This window comes from Bemisia tabaci, chromosome 7 (genome assembly GCF_918797505.1).
Source record: "Bemisia tabaci chromosome 7, PGI_BMITA_v3".
In the NCBI taxonomy this organism is placed as follows: domain Eukaryota; kingdom Metazoa; phylum Arthropoda; class Insecta; order Hemiptera; family Aleyrodidae; genus Bemisia; species Bemisia tabaci.
In genome coordinates this window covers 1,816,860-1,836,913 of record NC_092799.1, presented here as the reverse complement: position 1 = coordinate 1,836,913, position 20,054 = coordinate 1,816,860, and the positions used below count along the sequence as shown (strand labels likewise).

At 38.3% G+C, this 20,054-nt stretch overlaps 1 protein-coding gene across 1 annotated transcript; it reads right to left on the bottom strand.

The window, feature by feature from the left end:
* Positions 1-8,113: 8,113 nt before the first annotated feature.
* LOC109036752 (uncharacterized) lies at positions 8,114-16,182 on the bottom strand. The gene is made up of 5 exons (XM_019051113.2): positions 15,788-16,182; positions 14,040-14,166; positions 13,673-13,802; positions 12,978-13,200; positions 8,114-11,002 (listed from the first exon to the last, which is right to left on the bottom strand). Exons 1-5 carry the CDS (start codon positions 15,946-15,948, stop codon positions 10,834-10,836), a joined length of 810 nt encoding a protein of 269 aa, XP_018906658.2. The 5' UTR covers positions 15,949-16,182; the 3' UTR covers positions 8,114-10,833.
* Between the last annotated feature and the right edge of the window lie 3,872 nt (positions 16,183-20,054).

The following is a 20,054-nucleotide window of genomic DNA, read 5'->3' as shown; positions in this document are numbered from 1 at the left end:
TGCACCGCCTAGTGACGTCATCTGGCGGCATTTCCCATTTAAACTCACGTATTTTACCGCAGATTAGATAATTTTGTCATATCTTCTCCAATAATTGTTCAATTCATGAACCAAAGGTATCCTCGTGATCAGTATACTCAATAGTTTCCACTTAAACATGAAATTCATCAAATTCTAGACACCTGCAAATTCTCTATTGTAAAATGCAAGATCTTTGCAAACATCTCTTACTTCCAACCTCAGCGTTTTCAACTTGACCCTCTATGCCATGAATTAATTTTCGATTTTCGATTCTGGAGGATGCAGGTCTATATTGTAGGTGTCGTATAACACACAGTCCCAATTTTGTCTCGAAATTTCAAAATTGAGGGGCTTGGAGGACAAGGCGCATAAGGGCAGTTTTTGCTATTTTGAGAAATACGTGATTCAAGTTTCGAAATTACATGGATCCTTATGGCGGAAAAAAAGTTCAAACTGACTTTTTGATGCTTAAAAATTGGAATTTGGGAGCGAATGTTTTTATAGAATATGCATTAAGACTAGTTTTACTTGAAACCATTAAAATTTCAATTTTGCAAAAACTGCACTTTATGTACTCCTCGTTCTCCAAGCCCCTCAATTGGGATGATCATTCTTAAAAAAAAAAAAAAAAAAAAAAAAAAATCACCGATAAAAATTTGCAACATCAAGTGACAAGAGGAATAATTTAATTTTTGAAAACCCAAAAACGCGTTATCACGAGTAATTAAGACCATGTCAAGGAGGGTTAATGCATGCCTTACGCTCATTATTTCCGCGCAAGCTGCACTTAAGCTAAAATAAATTACCTGTATACCGTATATTAACATTCTATTTGGCGAACGTAACGAACATGGTAGCACTCGAACATAAATATGTAAAATTACTGAATGCCAAATTATCATGATTCTAAATTTTGTATCCAAAAGGAATGACCCCGACGTGATTTGAACACGCAACCCTCTGATGTGGAGTCACACGCGCTACCTTGGCGCCACGGAGACAGGTGAATTTTTGAGTCAAAAAGATATCCAAATCAGGAATTCATTCCTGATTGACATTTTTGACATTTTAATTAAAGATGAAACTTTTTTTTTTTTTTTTTTTTTGCTGCAAGGAACTGTTTCCAAAATTATAATGTTGAAGTTCACTCGAGGTTTGGAAAAAAATTATCTTTCTATGATGCGACATTCAAAAAAACTTCTTGAGACCTCCATAATTCGCAGAGCATGGGACCAGTGGTGTAGCCAAAGAGGGAGAGGGGTTGGGGTGCAGGATGTCTACCCCCCTCCCCCCAAAGAAAAGTTTTCTCCACGAAATTAGTTGTTCGTGATTGTCATAAATTTGAACGTTCCATTAAATATTGTGGATAAAATACTATCCCTCCCTCTCCCCATGAAATATTTCTTGCTACGTCTTTGTGCAGAACCTTCCTGAGATAAGGAGAGGAGCTGTTAGTTGAAGACGCGACCATGGACTTGGTCCATGACTCTACGTCACGCGAAAAAGGAACCCCTTCACAGCTTCATATACTGATGCCTGGATCGCTAAAATCGATGATTTTTGATCGCCAAGAACGGCAGACCTCGGTCCTCGTCCAAAAATTGGTGGATCCAGCAAATTGGCAACATTGTCTTTTCTTCAATTAAACCTACGGAAATGTATCGATTCTTGGAGGGGTCAGGTGCTCCGACAAGAATCAGTTATTTAGCATAGGTTTAAATAGACAAAATAAGGGACTTGGAAGACAAGGCGCATAATGAGTTTTAGAAATTCGTAACTAGAGATTAGAGTTCAGTCGCCTCAGCTGCGAGCCATTGCTCGATGTTTTTTTTTTTTTTTATTATTATTCTTTTCTTCAATTAGTTACAATGAATAGAAAAATCACATAAAGAAAAGAAAGCTACACAAGTTATGATAATCCATTCTGATGACATAAATCGGGCATGGAGACTGCGTTCTGACTGATTTTGGCGCGCTCTAAAAAAATTTTTTGTTCAAAAATTCACGTTTGCTTGTTATATTGTCTTTAATAAAGCACGTCATGAGAGACCAGGATTCCTTGAATTACATTTTGCAATAAGAAACCACTATTTCTGGCCCATTTTAGAAACAACATACATGACATTACTTTCCTTATGCAAATATGTGCTTTTATGGGAGTGCCAGAGATAGTGATTCCTTATTGCAAAATGTAATCCCCTTGTTCTTGAGAATAAGCAACTCTTGGAAGTTTGCTCTTGGTTCTTTGCTCGATATGCTTGTATTCCAACAAGTAAGATGCAAGGAAACGACTGGACCTCACTAAGGAGGGAAAGGCGAAGGGGAAACAGAAATCCGGACCTTTTCGTGTTTTTCCGCGTTGTAAAAGGAAGGATGGAAATACAAATAACACCGTATGCTCAGAACCATTTCTTTGATCAAAATTGAGTTGTGCTTGTTTTTTTGTAGTTGAAGGTGAGGTCTATCAGAATCCCAAGCGATTTTGTCCGGAAGTCATTTGACGCGGAGAAAACAGCGAATGGGATACCTAAGTGAATTTTTCGTATAGAAGGGCCGCGGGATAAATGAGACTTACCGTCACTCTAAGCCCAACTGCCGGCCTCAATTTGGCTCAACTGAGCTGAAAATTTCTGGAGACGTTCATGAAGGTGTGAGACAAACACTTGTAAATTCTGAAGGTATTCGAAGCACTCTCTGCATTAGGTCTGTGTAAAATCTAGATCCTTAAAATCGTTTTTTTTTCGAACTAATAAAAACCGCACAAATGCGCCTTGTCTTCCATGCCCCTCAAATGCAGTGTTGGCAAATTTCTGGATCCGCCTCTGCGCCCAAAACGGAAAGTGAAAGTTATATAATTGATTATGCTGATGATTGTCAAAAGGCGGGTGCTTTCATGCGCACTGCAGTTGCTTCCGCACCCGGCACCGCGGGGTAGCGGGATAATACTTTAAGCTCTGGGTACCTACTGCAAGAACACTACCTTTCGCATGACGCAATTACTAATAATTTCGTGTGCGAGTGACCAAGAAATGATAACTACTCAGCCAAACCGAGGTGAAAGCCCCGAGTGCAATGGGAATCGGAGAATACGACTTTTTGCGTATCATCCTCTTTTCAATGTAAAGACAATAATTTATCCGCTTTGTTATTTTCACCCCGTGGAATTGACGATTAAGAACAGTTAGAGGTTTAAACATCCTTATGAAGTTAAATAAATAGAACGAAATTAATCGGAGTTAGCCTAACTACAGCGAACGTTGCATAATTGAAGCGTTGGGCAGAGCAGACATTTTGTCACCTTCCGGCCAGAGTATTACAAGCACCATGCGACGTTCCAAAATTTCCGCCGCCATTTTATTTTTTACAGAGAAATTTTTGGTTGAATCTGTTACTAGATTTTATCGTCAGCATAAAGAAAATTCAGCAAAATTTTCGCACAGCCTCGTCGAACGATTGCTCTGCACGAAAATAAAATGACGGCGGAAATTTTGAAACGTCGCATGGCACTTGTGATCCTTTGCCTCAGAATCTCCGCCAACGTTTCATTCATAATAATTGAAGTAAATTGTATGGAATTCGTTGCAATTATTACGGAATATTCTTCATAATTTTGCACCGCTGAAAACGACAAATTTCAGCAAATACATTCTCTGGTAAAAATTGGCGATAGGAGCTGCGTTTCAAAATACCATAGGAATTCTTATAGCCGACTGAGGAAGGCGATAGAAAATCATATAGCTGGCTTAGAAAGTGGAGCAAATCATATAGCCGGGCTATACGGAGCGATAAAAAAGTATGCAGCTGGGCTATAGTTCCTATCGCCGGGCTTTACACTTTATCGCCTGGCTGTTGCTTTTTCGCCATCGGCTATAAAAGGCTATAAGATATTGTGTAGAAATTCGTGTTCTTTGTAAATCCTTAAGTTTGTACGGAATCACCTTAATATTTACAAAACGCACTTTATATTTTCCTTTACTACATATTTTTTTTCATCAATTAAAATGAGTATTATCCATACAGAGTGTGCAAACATTTCAAAGTCATGAGTTGAAAAACGCTGACTTCGCGAGATTAAATATTAGAGCCTGACAAAAAGCGGAGCGGCGGCGCACTGGCGCCTACAAACCTAACAGGGATACTTCACGCATTGCGCAATGCGTGAAGTATCCCTGTTAGGTTTGTAGGCGCTAATGCGCTTTTCGCGCTGGCTACGTGCCCGCCGCGCCGCAGCGTGCCACGGCGCTTGAAGCAACTATTTCACACCAGAGGTATTGCACAGTATCATACGAAATTGAAGGCGCTCCAACATATTAGGAATGGCAGGCATCCTTCAAAAGTACGGAACTTTCCGCGCAAAATAAATTAAGATACTACGGCCCAAACATAGAGCGGTAGTCCAAAAACTCACTAAGTCCTAGAATCCGTAATTAGTATCGTTTATCATACACTTTATCGCCAGGCTGTTGCTTAATCGTCATCGGCTATAAAAGGCTATAAGAAAGTGTGCATCCGGCTATAGAAGCTATTGGAAATCTTACAGCCGGCTGTAGGTCTATGGTATTTTAGAACACAGATTCTACCGACAATTTCAACCAGGGTTGAATAGTTTCCTCTCTAAAGTATACATTATCAGTGGGGACTTTGAGACACCGTAACCAAGTAATGTTTCTGCACCCAACGCCTCTATTTTCTCTTATACATATGTTAATTTTTTTTAATAAGATAACGGAGCACCATTTTCCCTGGAAATTATGTGAGTGTGATTTATTAACTCTATGAAGAATTCAAAGAATATTTCGAAGCAATATGTTGCGTAGCTCCCCATGTCGATGGCCGAAGTGCGAAAGCACATACCTTCGTTTCCGACTTCTTGTCATACTTCATGGTTCTCTTGAAAAACTAGCTATTGTAAATCATCAAAAATTTCCTTGATTTCTCTTCTCCATTAGCAGAATTTTCTGTAAAAATTTCAAGCTCTATATTTGGCTTCCTCCTCCTCGAAATAATAAAATAGAGGTGAACATTTCGAAACACCGCAGTGTCTAGAATAAGAAGGGGCGGAGTTTCTTATGCTGATATCTCAACCAATGGAAGCGACGCATTCAACGATGTTGAAAAGAACGCCTTGAAAGATACAACTATTCGTACTCTATGGACACGCGTGTTGCATATTAAAAAATGGAAGGAGCTCCGGTCACTCCATTTTATAAAGCAGTGCACGCGGCAGCCGCGTGTGGCGCAGGTTATGAATATGTGACTGATAAAATTACCTGATAAAAACTAACTAAGAGGAGGGTCTAATTTTAACTTTAAGGTGATTCGATGGACGCCATATTTTGTCTCAAAACTCCATGCGATAAATCGCATTGATTGGTTCCATTTTTTCAGCTACTCGTCATTTTTCTCGAATTTTGAGATTGCAACTCTATTGTCTCAAGACTAAAGAATTGAATGAATCCAATTTTGACATAATTCAACGTAATAAAGGCGTAGTTTTTCCTCTAAAAAACCGCGCCTTTAGTAGGTTGACTTTCTTTTTAAAATTTGGTACATGAATTCTTTAGACTAATGACAACAGAAGTGCGATCTCAAAATTCGAAAAATAATGACAAGTAGCTGAAATTATGGAACGAGTCGATGCGATATATCGCACGTCGCTCTGAAACATAAAATGGCATCCGTCGAATCACCTTAATAAAAACTCGATGTCCTTCCCTCAAGAGGCGTTTCACACTATTGATCTAAATCATCAAGTTATGCTCCACGTCCGGCAAATTCATTGTTTTGACCACCCCCCCCCCTCTTCCGAATTTTCTTCCGTGAGAAGGTTAGTCAAGAAAAAGGGGGAAAATTAATTTCTTAGGACTTTCAGAGATGTTGATTTCTAGATAGTAAAAGCTATATGGCTACAACACCTTTTTAGAGACTTTAACGCCAGGCTACAAAAGTAAGTAATCTCGCTGTGCATCAACGCCGATCATTGAGCCGTGTTAAAACTCTGATAATCCCAAGGCAAAAGGACAGGAAAGGATATTTTCGCAACATTTTCTTGGATCAGGATATTTTATCCTACCGCTACATAGAGTCGTGACTTCGCGGCGTGTTGCTGCGAGCACTGTTTCATGGGCTAGAATAACCGGAGCGCCTTCAATTTTTTAGCATGCAACACGGACGTCTTCAGAACACGAATAGTTGTATCAATTAAGGCGTTATTACTGATATCGGAGTCCTCTGCTCGGATCTTCACACTGAAGCGTTACGAATAGACGTCGCCGTATGAATACTCGAACGTTGCCAAGTTTCCTCCAATTAGATACGAATTTCCTAGAAAACTTGCGGGTATATTTATTTTTTAATTTTTTTAGAGAATTTCTGCGTAATATACAATCCAATGATTCTGAAAATTTCAAGGAAAGATATTGTAAACTTTCTTCAAAAATGATGTTGTGTCAAAGTAAATTTTACAACGTCTGTACGTTTGATATTCACATTGCGCTCTTTCTGCCGCTCAAACTTGTTTTCGCGGCAAACTAGCTTGGCACAAGTGGTCAAGTACACGTTGTGTGTATTGTTCCGCACAAAATTCTACCGAAAATGAAATAAATCAGATACCTATTTGATTACAAAAGTCGAAAATTGCTCTGTTCCGATACACCAACACAATTTATCACGAGATTAATGGCTATAATTATTGAGGTAGGTATGGTTTGTACTCACTGCAAAATTGAAGGTCTTCGCCGAATATTTCTAAATAGCCTTTGACGAGAGAGGGCGAGAGATAAAAAGCACTAAGAAATGACCTGAACTGTTCGTAAAAATGTGAAGAGATGGTGTTGGGTCCACACCATTTCGCGGGGAAAACGAAGCCAGGAAATTCCAAATTTTTTTTAGCCCTAATGAATACCAGTACAAGACTGAGGGGGGTATCCAGCTCAGGTAACTTGCAATAGAATATTAAATTGAGGTCACGCCGAGAAATCCGTGACATTTGCATCCTCTTTGGAGTTTACCCGTAGTAGATTACACTAGGGAAAGGGAACCCAACTTAGTATCCCGCAAAATCCATAAAGGCATCAAAACGCCGCCGTTATGAGTATGACGCGACTCTCATAACAAAACAAGGAAACCCCGGAAAATATTGTTCCTCCAATTATTCAAAGGATTTTATTCCAAGTTTATTCTGAGGTACCTATCTAAAAATTCCGAAGAAATAAGATAAGTAGGTACTCAAGCATTTCCTTAAAAATAAGTATTTAATTCCCAGAAAGCTGATAAATGTTTTCACGGCGCGGCGTTTTTCCTGGCACGAGAGTAATGGTTGCATTGATTCATAAACATGGTGTTTTGCATACCAGCGAATTGAAGGCGTTTCCTGAGATGGGTGAGAAATCAGACACTCAGCCTCCACTAATCTTATGGCATGGCTTCTTCAGAGCAAGTTTAGGTACCTCAGTTTTTAAATTAAAAAATTACCCATCAGTTTAACAAGTCCATCGTCAATTGGAAATCAACTCTACGAATTTGAGTAGTTGCTCCCAAAAAATATATTATTTCCCGAGTGAAGTCTATAAGCAATTAGGGAAGGAAGATGTGTGGAGCTGGTTGCTGACTAGTACAAGGAATTCAAAAGTGCCTACTTGTACCTCTGTTGCTTCCTTCAGAAAATGTTAAGGACACAGAAATAACATGCCAAAAAATCTTTCTGCCCACTGCAGTAATCCAAAATTCCTGCTTCAGTTTCATCAGGTACTTCGGGATTTTAAAGTAGTCTGTTCAAAATGTGATGTAAATATGCACGATGGCTCTTGAAAAAACTTTGTACAGGGAATCATGATGTCTGAGCTACCTCCAGAATGAAAGAAAAAATGAAGGTGAGAAGATTTTAACTAAAAATTACTGCATTAAATAAACCTGATGATGAACAAAAATAGAATCCATTTGTTCTTAAATTTTTTCAGACAGCTGAGTTTTACGTGCAATGGTTTTCCCCAATTCTTCATACAAAGCACTGGTAAGTTTTTGAAAGCTAAGGAGCATCAAGCCCAAATTAGGGAAAAATGGACTGAAAAAAGGTTCAAAGAAAACAAGAATGTAACTGGATAAAACAGTTTATTTACAACATATTCACAAAATTTACAGTTCAAGATGATAATAGAAAGAACATCCTTTTGGAAATGACTAGTACGGAAACCTCATATAATTATGCAAAATGAACAAAAAAAAAAAAGAGGTTTTCAACCATTAGTTTAAATCAGGAACATCTTGTAGGATTTTTTAGCTGTTAAAATGTACAAAACAGTAATTACCTACTTTTGCAGACGTAAGAGGATGCGTTAAAGGTCCCTCTAATGTGAAGGTGTATCTCCATTTCTACATTAACCCTCTTTGCCATGAATCTCAATGCTCACGGAACTTGCAAGGAAGCAGAGATTGGCCCTTACGTAAGAAGAGCAATAATTTCATCAGAAAGATAAGTATATATAATTATTTCACACATAAAAATAAGAGAGACATGAATTCATGATTAGATATCATTTTGAGGAGTCAGTTTCTCTTTGACTAAAAGTCAGAGAGATTATAATCAACTGATGAAGGAATCAAACAATTTCTTGGATAATATGAACTCAAGGTCTAATTGTATTTTTTCTATGATTAAACATTTGATATGGCAAGGCTATTGTTCAAAGAATTTTAAGTTGCTTAATCCTGGAATTGATTTGAAGATTTGAAAAAATTTGCTGCGGAAAAATGATGTACTAGAAATTCATAAATTTTCTGAATCAAGCTAATATTTTTACTTAATATTAGTTGCAACTAAATATGTCTGTTGGCTTTGTTTAATTTCATTTGTTTATTTTTTTCTGACGGTCTCGTCTCTTGCTCGCATTTCTGCAAGACTTTTCAGAAAGTCTGAGGCTAAATTATGTTCATTACACGCAGTTCCCTCTTGGAGTAAGGTGTGAGATTACAACCCTTCTTTATCCCAAAATAAAATTTAGTACACAGTTTTCAGTTAAAAATTTAATGTAATTAAGGATTAAATGGTGTCAATCAATTTTGAACTTGTAAAAAAAAAAACTCCTGCGAAGACAATATCTTTTAACTACAAAGTACAGCCAGTCACTAGTAAAAACTGCTTTAGTTCAATGTCTTGATGTGACATTTTGCCAGGCATACTGCAGTCAACAACAGTCGAGACACTTCTTTTTTTCTAGGCTGCACACTTTTTTCTCTCACATTCTAAATCAATAGAGCCACATTTTGGTGAAAAATTTCATTGACAATCAATATATTGACCGATAATAAATTCTGAGGATTGCAGGTAATTTTAGAGTTTGTAACTACAGTAGCTTTGACAGCACACAGATCATAAATTTCTTACTCACTGTTCAAAATCAGGGAGCTGTTTAAAACAATATAAATAGGAGAAGATTCAGTTTCTATGTTCTGGCAGTACAGCCAACCACAAAATGCTATATTGCAAACTTGAAATCAACCACACCAATAACCTATGAAGGGTGAGGGAGGGGGAGCATATCCAATACCGAAAAAATTTGTATAAGAGGCTATGGTAATGAATCGTTTATAAACGACCGGTTAGAGAAATATCAATTGCTTGGTCGATAAATTTTTTTTAACGGCTATAAGTGGTTGTTCCAGAACACACAGTATAACATTCTTACCCAAGCGTCATATCCGGGGAGAGGGATAAAATCCCCCTCCCAACTAGTGTACTCGACAGGCGGGTCATAAATCGGCCACCTACCTTAACTTCGTCTAGCTTCCATTACAAAACTAAAAATTGTAAAATTTCCTGACCCTATCAAAATTTTCTGCATTTTGCAGTCTTCTAAGATTTCAGGCTTTCCCAGTTTTCCCTGATCTGTATAATCCTACTTTAGGAGACTTATTAAATCGACCTCTTAGAGACTCAAAAGCTGAATTCAGAAAAGATGAGGACCATGTCAGATTGTTCATTTGTTCTCTGACAGTTTGCTGCTGACCATATCTCTGAATTGAGTCAAAATTAAATTTTCTCTCTTCTGCCGCTCTTCTTTGCTGAACATCGCAAGAGCTTGCTTCTCAACACAGAGCATAATATTCTTACCCAAGCGTCATATCCGGGGAGAGGGATAAAATCCCCCTCCCAACTAGTGTGCGGGCGGGTCATAAATCGGCCACCTACACTAACTTCGTCTAGCTTCCATTACAAAATTAAAAATTGTAAAATTTCCTGACTCTCAAAATTTTCTGCCTTTTGCAGTCTTCTAAGATTTCAGGCTTTCCCAGTTTTCCCTGATCTGTATAATCCTACTTTAGGAGACTTATTAAATCGACCTCTTAGAGACTCAAAAAGCTGAATTCAGAGAAGATGAGGACCATGTCAGAATGTTCATTTGTTCTCTGACAGTTTGCTGCTGACCATATCTCTGAATTGAGTCAAAATTAAATTTTCTCTCTTCTGCCGCTCTTCTTTGCTGAACATCGCAAGAGCTTGCTTCTCAACACAGAGCATAATATTCTTACCCAAGCGTCATATCCGGGGAGAGGGATAAAATCCCCCTCCCAACTAGTGTGCGGGCGGGTCATAAATCGGCCACCTACACTAACTTCGTCTAGCTTCCATTACAAAATTAAAAATTGTAAAATTTCCTGACTCTCAAAATTTTCTGCCTTTTGCAGTCTTCTAAGATTTCAGGCTTTCCCAGTTTTCCCTGATCTGTATAATCCTACTTTAGGAGACTTATTAAATCGACCTCTTAGAGACTCAAAAAGCTGAATTCAGAGAAGATGAGGACCATGTCAGAATGTTCATTTATTCTCTGACAGTTTGCTGCTGACCATATCTCTGAATTGAGTCAAAATTAAATTTTCTCTCTTCTGCCGCTCTTCTTTGCTGAACATCGCAAGAGCTCGCTTCTCATCAGCACTATAAATTTGATTTTCTTTACGGATACGCACAGCTTCCATACGACGATGCCTGAAAAGGAGAAAAACACATTCAAATGTTAGTGAAATAGTCTTTTATGGTGAAAGGGGATTTTTTGATGTTCGGGTTTTTCTCTGCAATGTCTAAAAGCCAAAATAGGAAATTGGAAGAAACCCATTGATACAAGAGAAACTAAAAAAAAAAAAAAAAAAATAGAGTGAACAACTGTGAGCAGACAGATTAAGATGAAAGAAGAGTCAGAAATCAAAATTTTTATTTTAACACTAAAATTACTAGAGAATAATTCAAGTTGTTGGAATTTTTTAAAAGAATTAATTGAAGTTCAGAAATCATCAACTGATCGATTGACAATTGATCTTGACATTCCAATAGGTGACCCTCATATTTACTAATTCAATTAGATCTGCTGGTTCAAAAAGAATCATAGTTTTGCCACTTGTTATGAAGCCCTAAAAGACTACACTTGGAATACCGAGAGAGTCGAAGGCACCTAAATTTCAAGATTTCTTAACATATTGTTGTTCCTTAGGATCTCCTGAGCAAGATTAGCTTTTAAAATGAAGCTTTCTATGCGCCAATCTTGGGAAAATTGGGTCTAAATATCTGTTGAGTTGAGGATGTGGAGCCTTTTGTTTTAAGCTCAGTTAAGGTGCTGTTTCAACTCCTAAGCCAGCCTAACATGAGGAAGAGGAGCTTCCTCCTCGAACACCTACATGTTACCATGTTTGAATCCAAGTAAAACTACCAAAAAATGCTAATTTCGCAATTTTCATGGGATTCGCACATGGAAAGTTGACTTTCAAAATTTCATCTTACTCACCAGTCGTGAGGAACTTAATAAAAAAAAATTTTGAAATTTAGCAAATGCTGCATTTCTTTTTCCATGCAAAGTCTTTATGGAGCATATTCTTTAAAGCCCATTTTGTTGCATATATTGTAGCCTTTGTTGTTATTTTTTATGTAATTGGGACTTGCCCCGTTGAAATTTGAAATAAATAAATGAATAAATAAATAAAAAAGTCCTTTCAACATTTTAGATACCTCTGAAGATAATTTATTTACACATATGAAGATGAGTAATAAAAACAGAATAGAATATGCATTGAAAGAAACCCTTAACAAGCTTTTTGAGAGATCTTAAATGTTTTTTCCCACGGTCTGAAGATAAGGAAGAAGCAGTATTATAGTTTGGCTCTCTGAAAAATTAAGCGTATTCAAAATATTGATGCTCAAAAAGCCAAACCACGAACCTTTCTTTGGAGCACTGCAGACTTCCAGTCATACTTTATTTTTCCTTTGGAAAACTAGTCAACTTAATTTCTTGAAAACTTCCTTGATTTTTCTTCTCTATTAGCAAAACATTCTGCATAAATTTCAAGTTATGAAGTTGGCTTGTTTTTCAATGGAAAAGTAAAACAAAAGGGGAACTTTTGAGACACTGCAATGAAGATAAATGGCACTTTGGCTATCGATATATAACAAAGTGGAGAAATGGGGCAGGGTCCACACCATTTCGCAGGGAAATCAAAGCTAAGAAGTTCCAAAACTTATAATTAGAGTAAAAAATAAATCTTTTTAACTCCAATGAGTACCAGTAAAAAACTGAGGGAGGAGAGGGTTCAGGTCAGGCAGTTTGCATTGGAATATTAAGATGGAGTCACAGCAAGAGATCTATACCGGTTTGGGTCTTTTTAGACCTTATCAGCAGATCACACTCGTCAGTGAAGCCAACTTAACATGCCGCAAAATCCATGACTGCATTAAAACGCTAGCATGGATATGACCCGAGGCATGACGCAAAAGTGTGATCCTCGCGCCATCTACCGTTGCTGCTGAACAACTTTCAAAACAAAACAAGGAAAACCCGAAAAAATGATTATCAGATATACTTATTCGGGGATTGGAGAGATTCAACCCAAGCAAAATGGGCTCAACACTCACATTCTTCAGTTTATAAAAAATAACAAACACATGCTGTGGATAAAATGCCAGAAATAAGACATACCTGCTTCCACTCATGACGTAACCAACTTTTTCGTATGTCTCTATCTGGTCAGATGTGAGACCGATTTCTCCTCTCCTGGGAATTCTCTTGCCTTCTGCGACGTACGCTGCCATGGCAGCTCCTTCACCAGGAAGAAGAGCTTTACCAAAGTCTCTGGCTGAGAGTGTGACAGTTGCTTTCTGTTGAGGTCCAACAATTTCATTGTCGCTTTCTGATCCACCGACTAAGAAACAAGAAAAATAGGGTCAATTAATCATCTGATCTTACATGTTATGCAGCTGGTGACTGGTAATTAGCTCAGTGCAGAGAGATCTATTTGTGGCATAGAGCAAATTTGAATGAAATGATGGTGGACTGCATGAAATGTTGAATGCTCTTCCCACGTTGAGTGGGGTAAAAAATTAAGGGGAAACTGAGACCATCCCTGAGAGGAACCTTAAGCTTTGAAAAGCGACAAATTATTTTTATGGAGCCTCTGCATGGGGAGGTATTATATGAACATTTTCCCGTAAAAATAGCCCAGTAATAGACTCGAGTTAGGACAGGTGGAGGTTTCAAGTTCAAAAACGGTACACAGTTTCTTCAAAAATGAAATTTTGCGTTAAACACATCAGGACAGGGGCTCAAAATGATTGTTTCAGTTGAAGTTAGCTGTTGTTTTCAGTTTAAAGTTGTTGAAAAAAAGACATGCTTACCTTGCTTCTCAACCCATTCTTCTTCTTCTTCTTCACTACTTGAATCATCTGAACTAGAATCTGACGACGATGATTTGGCTTTTTTCTTCTTCCGTTTATGCTTGCGTTTTTTCTTGTGACTACTCTTTTTCTGAAAATTGAAGAGCAAAAAAATGAATAATACAGTAAGTAATGAAGTAAAAATTTGTTAATTTTGTTGTTTATTTTGCTTGTTTACAGTTCAGATATTATTTTTAAATTCGAGTTTAATAAAAGTTTTAAAAAAGAGCACTTAAATCACTTTTCGCTTTCATTTGTGATGTTAGCGATTGACTTAAGTTTAACCTGATAAATATGAAGGATTAAAAGTTAAAAGCTGCGAAGTTACCTTTTCCTTTCCTTTTGATTTTTCCTTTTTATGCTTGGTGGATTTACTCTTCTTCTTCTTTTTCCTATTATCTAAATCTGAATGTTTCCTTTTCAGACTATCTTCAGGTTTAACTTCATCGTCTGATCTGCAAAGTAAAATCATATATCATTATGTCTCCATTAGCATTAAGCTTTATCACTAGTAAAAGAGAAATAAAAAGTGGAAAAATAATTCTGCTTCTCAGAGCATTGACTTCATCTGAAATATCGGTCCGATATGCATCTGTAGACCAATTACTGAAACTTTAAAGCAGCCAGCAGCCTGATTGTTGAAATTTTTTTTTTTGTCGGGACGACATAGATGACATAGATTAAAAGGCGGGGCGTGATTGGTCGGCTATGTCTTATCGCTGCTTTGTCGTGCCTATGTCGGGTTGAACTCACGACAAGCTAACGGCACCTCTTAAGTCTCCGACAGTATGTCGTCCATTCCACCTGACAAAGGCACGACAAAGCAGCGATAAGACATAGCCGACCAATCTCGCTCCGCCTTTTAACCTATGTCATCTATGTTGTCCCAACAAACAAAAAATTTCAACAATCAGGCTGCAGATAAGACATCAAAATGCAATACATTGCATGGTCAAGATAGAGCTATGTCTTGTCTTGTCACATTGACATTAATTCAATAATTGGGCCGCCTGGAGAAGGTCAAAAAGTTAGGGGGTCAATAATAGTGGATAAATGACACTTTTAACTTAAGACAAGGCGCCGAAATAAAAGTTAACAATTATTTATATCCACCTTGAGTTTTGTCTATGCTAGTGGGTGCAGTGATACCACAGAATAACAAGTTGTGTGCCCCGTTTAAGAGCAATATCGAAAATTCTTCCTATGCCTACATTTCTTGAAACTGAGTTTTAGCATGTAAAGTTCGTTTTCTCTAGCAGCATGTAGCTGCACTCTTAGTCTTAGCAAACAGCCCATTTAGTTGCTTAGTGGCCTAAGCGAAGTGTTGTTAAACTCCCGCTGGACGACTTGCGAGTACTATCGAGAATCAAGAGTTGCCCACTGCCCAGTGATCCAGAAAGTTCTGAGTACCGCAAGACTGAGGAATTCATCTTAGTCCTTGTTTCGACGCCCACTATATTCAAATTCATGACCACAATCACAAAGTAACCGACACATAAAAAGGAAAAACTGATCTTTCAATGGGCAATAGAAGTGCTGAGTGAAATTGAAAAATAGAAGCCGGCCACAAAAATGAATGTGCGATAATAATAAGAGATTTTTGTCAAGATAAATGACGGGTAGCAAAATTCTGACCTAAAATGTTGCTAACAAAGTTAATGATTCACAACAACGCACTTGCTGGAAATGGCAGCGGAATGTTTCCTTTTTAGTCGCGTCATCATGTAGTTTCCTATTTTCAAGCGCGCTGAGATTAGCAAGGCAGCTGATATGTGTGTTGCTATTAATAGCACATACTTCCATTCTTCAAACGTCAACAATGTGATATAGAAGGAGTCAGAGTAATGTGCGTCTAAATTTGGATGAGAACAAGCATTTCATGGGTGCTTGACGATCAAGTTCCATAGTAACAGAGTGAAATACTCCTGCTGGAGTTGCAACAAACACAAGATATGTGAAATAAGCACGTGTTTATCACAGCGCTTTCATGGACTGTGCTATAAATTTCAATAGTTTCTTTGCTATTTACACCATTCATATTAGCGTGGCAACCAAATGAAGATGATGAATACCTACTCTACTGTGCGCAGGGGTGATTTACCCCAAACCTGAGGGACACCGATTAGATTGATTTCTTCCCTCTCCTTTCTCCGCTTATCCATTATCTTTTCCAGGGAAGAGCCATGAGAGGGTCTGTTTCTGGATGATTTCATTCGGTGATGGTCCATTCGATCCATGGTGAGAGTGATGTAACTAACACTTCACGTTTAAATTCCACTTCACCTAAATAATGCTGCACCTTGCGAACAGTTCATGACGTTCGACTAAACATTATAGAGACTCAATTATAACTGCAAACTGCACAACACTTAGAAAAGGTAACGGTAACATTACAAACTGGTAAGGCCATGAGGTAAGACCTCCGGTAAATTTGTAAATAAATAACAAAGTTTTGAGGTTAGGGTTAACAAAAAATCCTGCCGACTTTCCATCGAAAACAGTCTGGTGTGCAGTCGGGAGCATCGATGTTTCCTGTCTGCAGACTCTCCGCACTCGCCTTTCGGGCAGAGACGGAATCTTTTAAACTCCAACCAACTTAAACGCCTTTGTTTTTAGAAGTAGAATCTGCGCCATATCTATTCTTTTATTTCTAAGATCAGGAATTCCAAGTAATGAAGACCACAAGGAATACGAAAAATACAAATAAGAGTTCCGTCCATAAATTACGTAAGACTCTTTAGGGGGAGGGGGGTCTAACAGCCTTACGGTTACGGGGGGGGGGAGGGGTCTAAAAATGGGAAAAAGTGCCCGGGGCAGATCCCGAGGGGTTGGACCTCTTGGATGCCAAGGGGGCAGCCCCCGGGGGGTTGTGCTCCTTGGTTGTCAGGTGGGGCAGCCCCCAGAGGTAGGGCTTCATGGAAGTCAGGAGGGGTAACCCCTCGGGATATGCTTCGAGAATGCCAGGTGGGGCAGCCCCCGAGGGGTTGTGCACCTTGGACGCCTAGGGGGCCAGCCCCTGTGTGTAGGGATTATAAGACATTTCGTCAACAAATTTTTGTTCGCGCACCTGTTTTTTCTAGTAGCTTACGTCCGAGCGTTTTTTCGACAGGGGAGTTTTGGTCCACTTGCTAATAAATTAAAACCCAAAGTTAATTGGTCCACATGTAAATACACACGACAATAATTTCTCACGGCTTTTTAGGATGAAAATGTATGATAACTTGGAAGAATGAGGGTTTGCTTATTTTTTTTTTTTTTGTTTATTTGGGCCAACTGAGAAAAATATATAATCGAGATTTTTGGTAAAAATGGGGAGTGGCAATTTCAAAAAAAATCTTGGAACGTAAAATAATGTTCTTCGGGCATTTTACTAAATTACGGCTCATTGAAGACTGCAAAATTCTGAACATTTCGAGTCAACGTCGTTGTAAAGGGCCAATGAGATACGATACAGAAGAGCGCCTTCAAACCCACTGCGTAATCTTAATGCAAAATGCTGATACCACTATTCGTGCGTCATGACAGTCATTTTGCATAGCTGGCCAATTGAAGGCAAACCATTGACCCAGGCAACAGGGAACAAATTACAGCAATGTGTTACGTGTTTTTTGGGAAAAAAGACCTCCAGGGGTGCGACGGGCACCTGTTTCCTAAAAATCACGTATCACATTGCTGTAATTTGTTCCCTGTTGCCTGGGTCAATGATTTGCCTTCAATTGGCCAGCTATGCAAAATGACTGTCATGACGCACGAATAGTGGTATCAGCATTTTGCATTAAGATTACGCAGTGGGTTGAAGGCGCTCTTCTGTATCGTATCTCATTGGCCCTTTACAACGACGTTGACTCGAAATGTTCAGAATTTTGGAGTCTTCAATGAGCCGTAATTTAGAAAAATGCTCGAAGAACATTATTTTACGTTCCAAGATTTGTTTCTGTAAGTCTTATTTTTTTTAAAAAAAGAGAGAGTTCAAACGCTCGATTTAGATTGTGGTTTTCAAGTTTTTTTGCTTTGGTCATCGTATTCTTATGCAAGACTGAGAGAGTCGCCGTTTACAAGATTGCAACTTACTCAAAAGCGGTTTTGAATTCAAAAAGTTTCGCACGGATAAAATGAGCTTTCGACGATGAACTGTGAATAATCAGAATTGAAGAAAAGGGACTTTGTCTACTGGTCCACTTGAAAGGCGTAGAGTGTGGATAGATCGAGCATGGATGTCCATCGGGTTTCTACGGGCACTAGATGGCTGTAGGTTTCTAACGATATACATGCCAATGTGTTGAGGGAAAAATGGAAAAAGAATGTATTAATTAAATACTTTTTTGAGGATCCACGCAGAGACGATATATTTTAGAGACTACGCACTGCCTTCTTACCTATGGTGTAAAAGTTACTCAAGGAAGCCAATTCTCTGATTCACTTATTGGTGACTCATTTTATTGGATCAACTGAAGCTTCTGAGCAAGTTTTACCTATGTATGAATAAACTCTATTTTCGATCTTAATGATCAAGAGCAGGTTCAAAACGCTAATTACGGATTGCGTATCTCGTGATCAAATGTCAGTTTCCAATCATACAATGCTTGATCTGGCCATATGAGATCAAACTAAAGCTTATCTGACAAGAAATTGGAAGTCTGAGACTCTTTTTTCAGTCTAAAATGATCCAAATTCGCCAACAACAGGTTTAAAACGCTAATTAGTAAAATGCGTATCTCGTGAAGAAGTGTCAATTCTCAGTGCCGAAAACGCAAATCTCGACATTTCTGCCGTATTTCGAACAATTCGAGAAATTATTCAAAATGCTGATGGAGTCTGAAAAGCATCTTATTCTTGTTATCCTCAAAAATTGTTACCCTCCTACTAACAATAAAGAGGAATGTACCTAGACAGTTTTTTTTTTACTCTCCCGATGGAAAATTGTGTTTTCCGAGATACGCACTGCTGCACCGTCACCATCGTTAACCTCTGTCTTACTCTTGAACTTGAAACACCTCATCCCTAGAAATTTACAAATCGCACGTCTGCAGTGCTGCTGGTGTTGCACTTCTTTCATCTCTTTTTAGGCTCACCTGAAAGTTGTTTAATTTTAAAATACTACACTAGAACTTAAACAAAAATGAACCGCTCTACGTATCAGATGTGCCAACTTCCCATCCAATGTGTGATGAATCAGGTTATCCATCAACATCAGACGGTGAGTTCGTAAGTTTGAAATTTTATTGGCCGATGAAATGTGTTTCATTCAGCGGCTCAGACTAAGAATGCTAAGTTGAAAAGTCCCTACACGCAAGCCTAATTTTCCAGCGTATGCTATACTTTTTTAGAAGGTATAAAGATTCTAGTTTAATTTCTTTATTTAATTAATTTAATAATTATTATTTAATTAATTTAATTCTAGTTTGTAGACCAAGGAGGATGCAACTATTCGAAAACGTAACCTCTCATGGGTAAGCAGGGGACGGTACAATCATTCAACGCACTGATGTCCTTTCAAACTTGCATATTTTTGGAGACTTAAACGCGGAGTCAGAAAAGTAGATTAAGGTGTAATAACATCGATGATAGTCTTTTCTAGACGAAAATGATAGCAATTGACACTAGAATTTCCTTCTTCATTAAACCTCCCTGCACCTTAAACCCCCTCCCCCCCCCAAGAATCCCCCTTCCCTTTCCCCGCCCCCTTTTCCCATACCAGTAATATGGCACAATGCAGAGAAATTATTTAGTAGTAGAGTATTTAGAGTAGGTACCGCATTTTGCAGGATATATTCATAAACAAAACTCATAAAAGAAAAGTCTCGCCTTTACTCGCTCGTGGTTTTATTTTTTGCTCAGATTATTTTGGTTTTCCAAGTTCAGCAAAAAGGAACCGAGCCATATCAGCTATTGCCAAATTTAATTGGGCAATTTAATTTTTTACAAGACAACCTTTGAGCGATTTTTATGAAAATTTTAGTTAATTTACTGCAAAGAACCTACGATGCAAATTCCTCAAAATGTCTGAAGGATTCCGCACGTTTAAAGGCTCATATAAGAAATGACATTGTCAAGTGAGGTAGTCGAAAAGTAATAACTTTCCTCAAATGCTGCGTGATACCACATACCTACTCCGGAGTTCGAATGGGCCTGTTGCAAACTTTTGTTAGAGCAAAAATAAGAGTTGTTTCTTATAGATAACGTCTCAAAAATCACGATGATAGTATCGGCAAACTCTGAAATGCACTCCTAACTTCACAATCTGCGTAAGAAATTTGCGTTTTTTAAGCTCCCCGCTTCAAGAAGGATACCACGGCACACCGGGTGAACATTTTTGTTAGAGGAGTCGTTCCATTCAACCCCT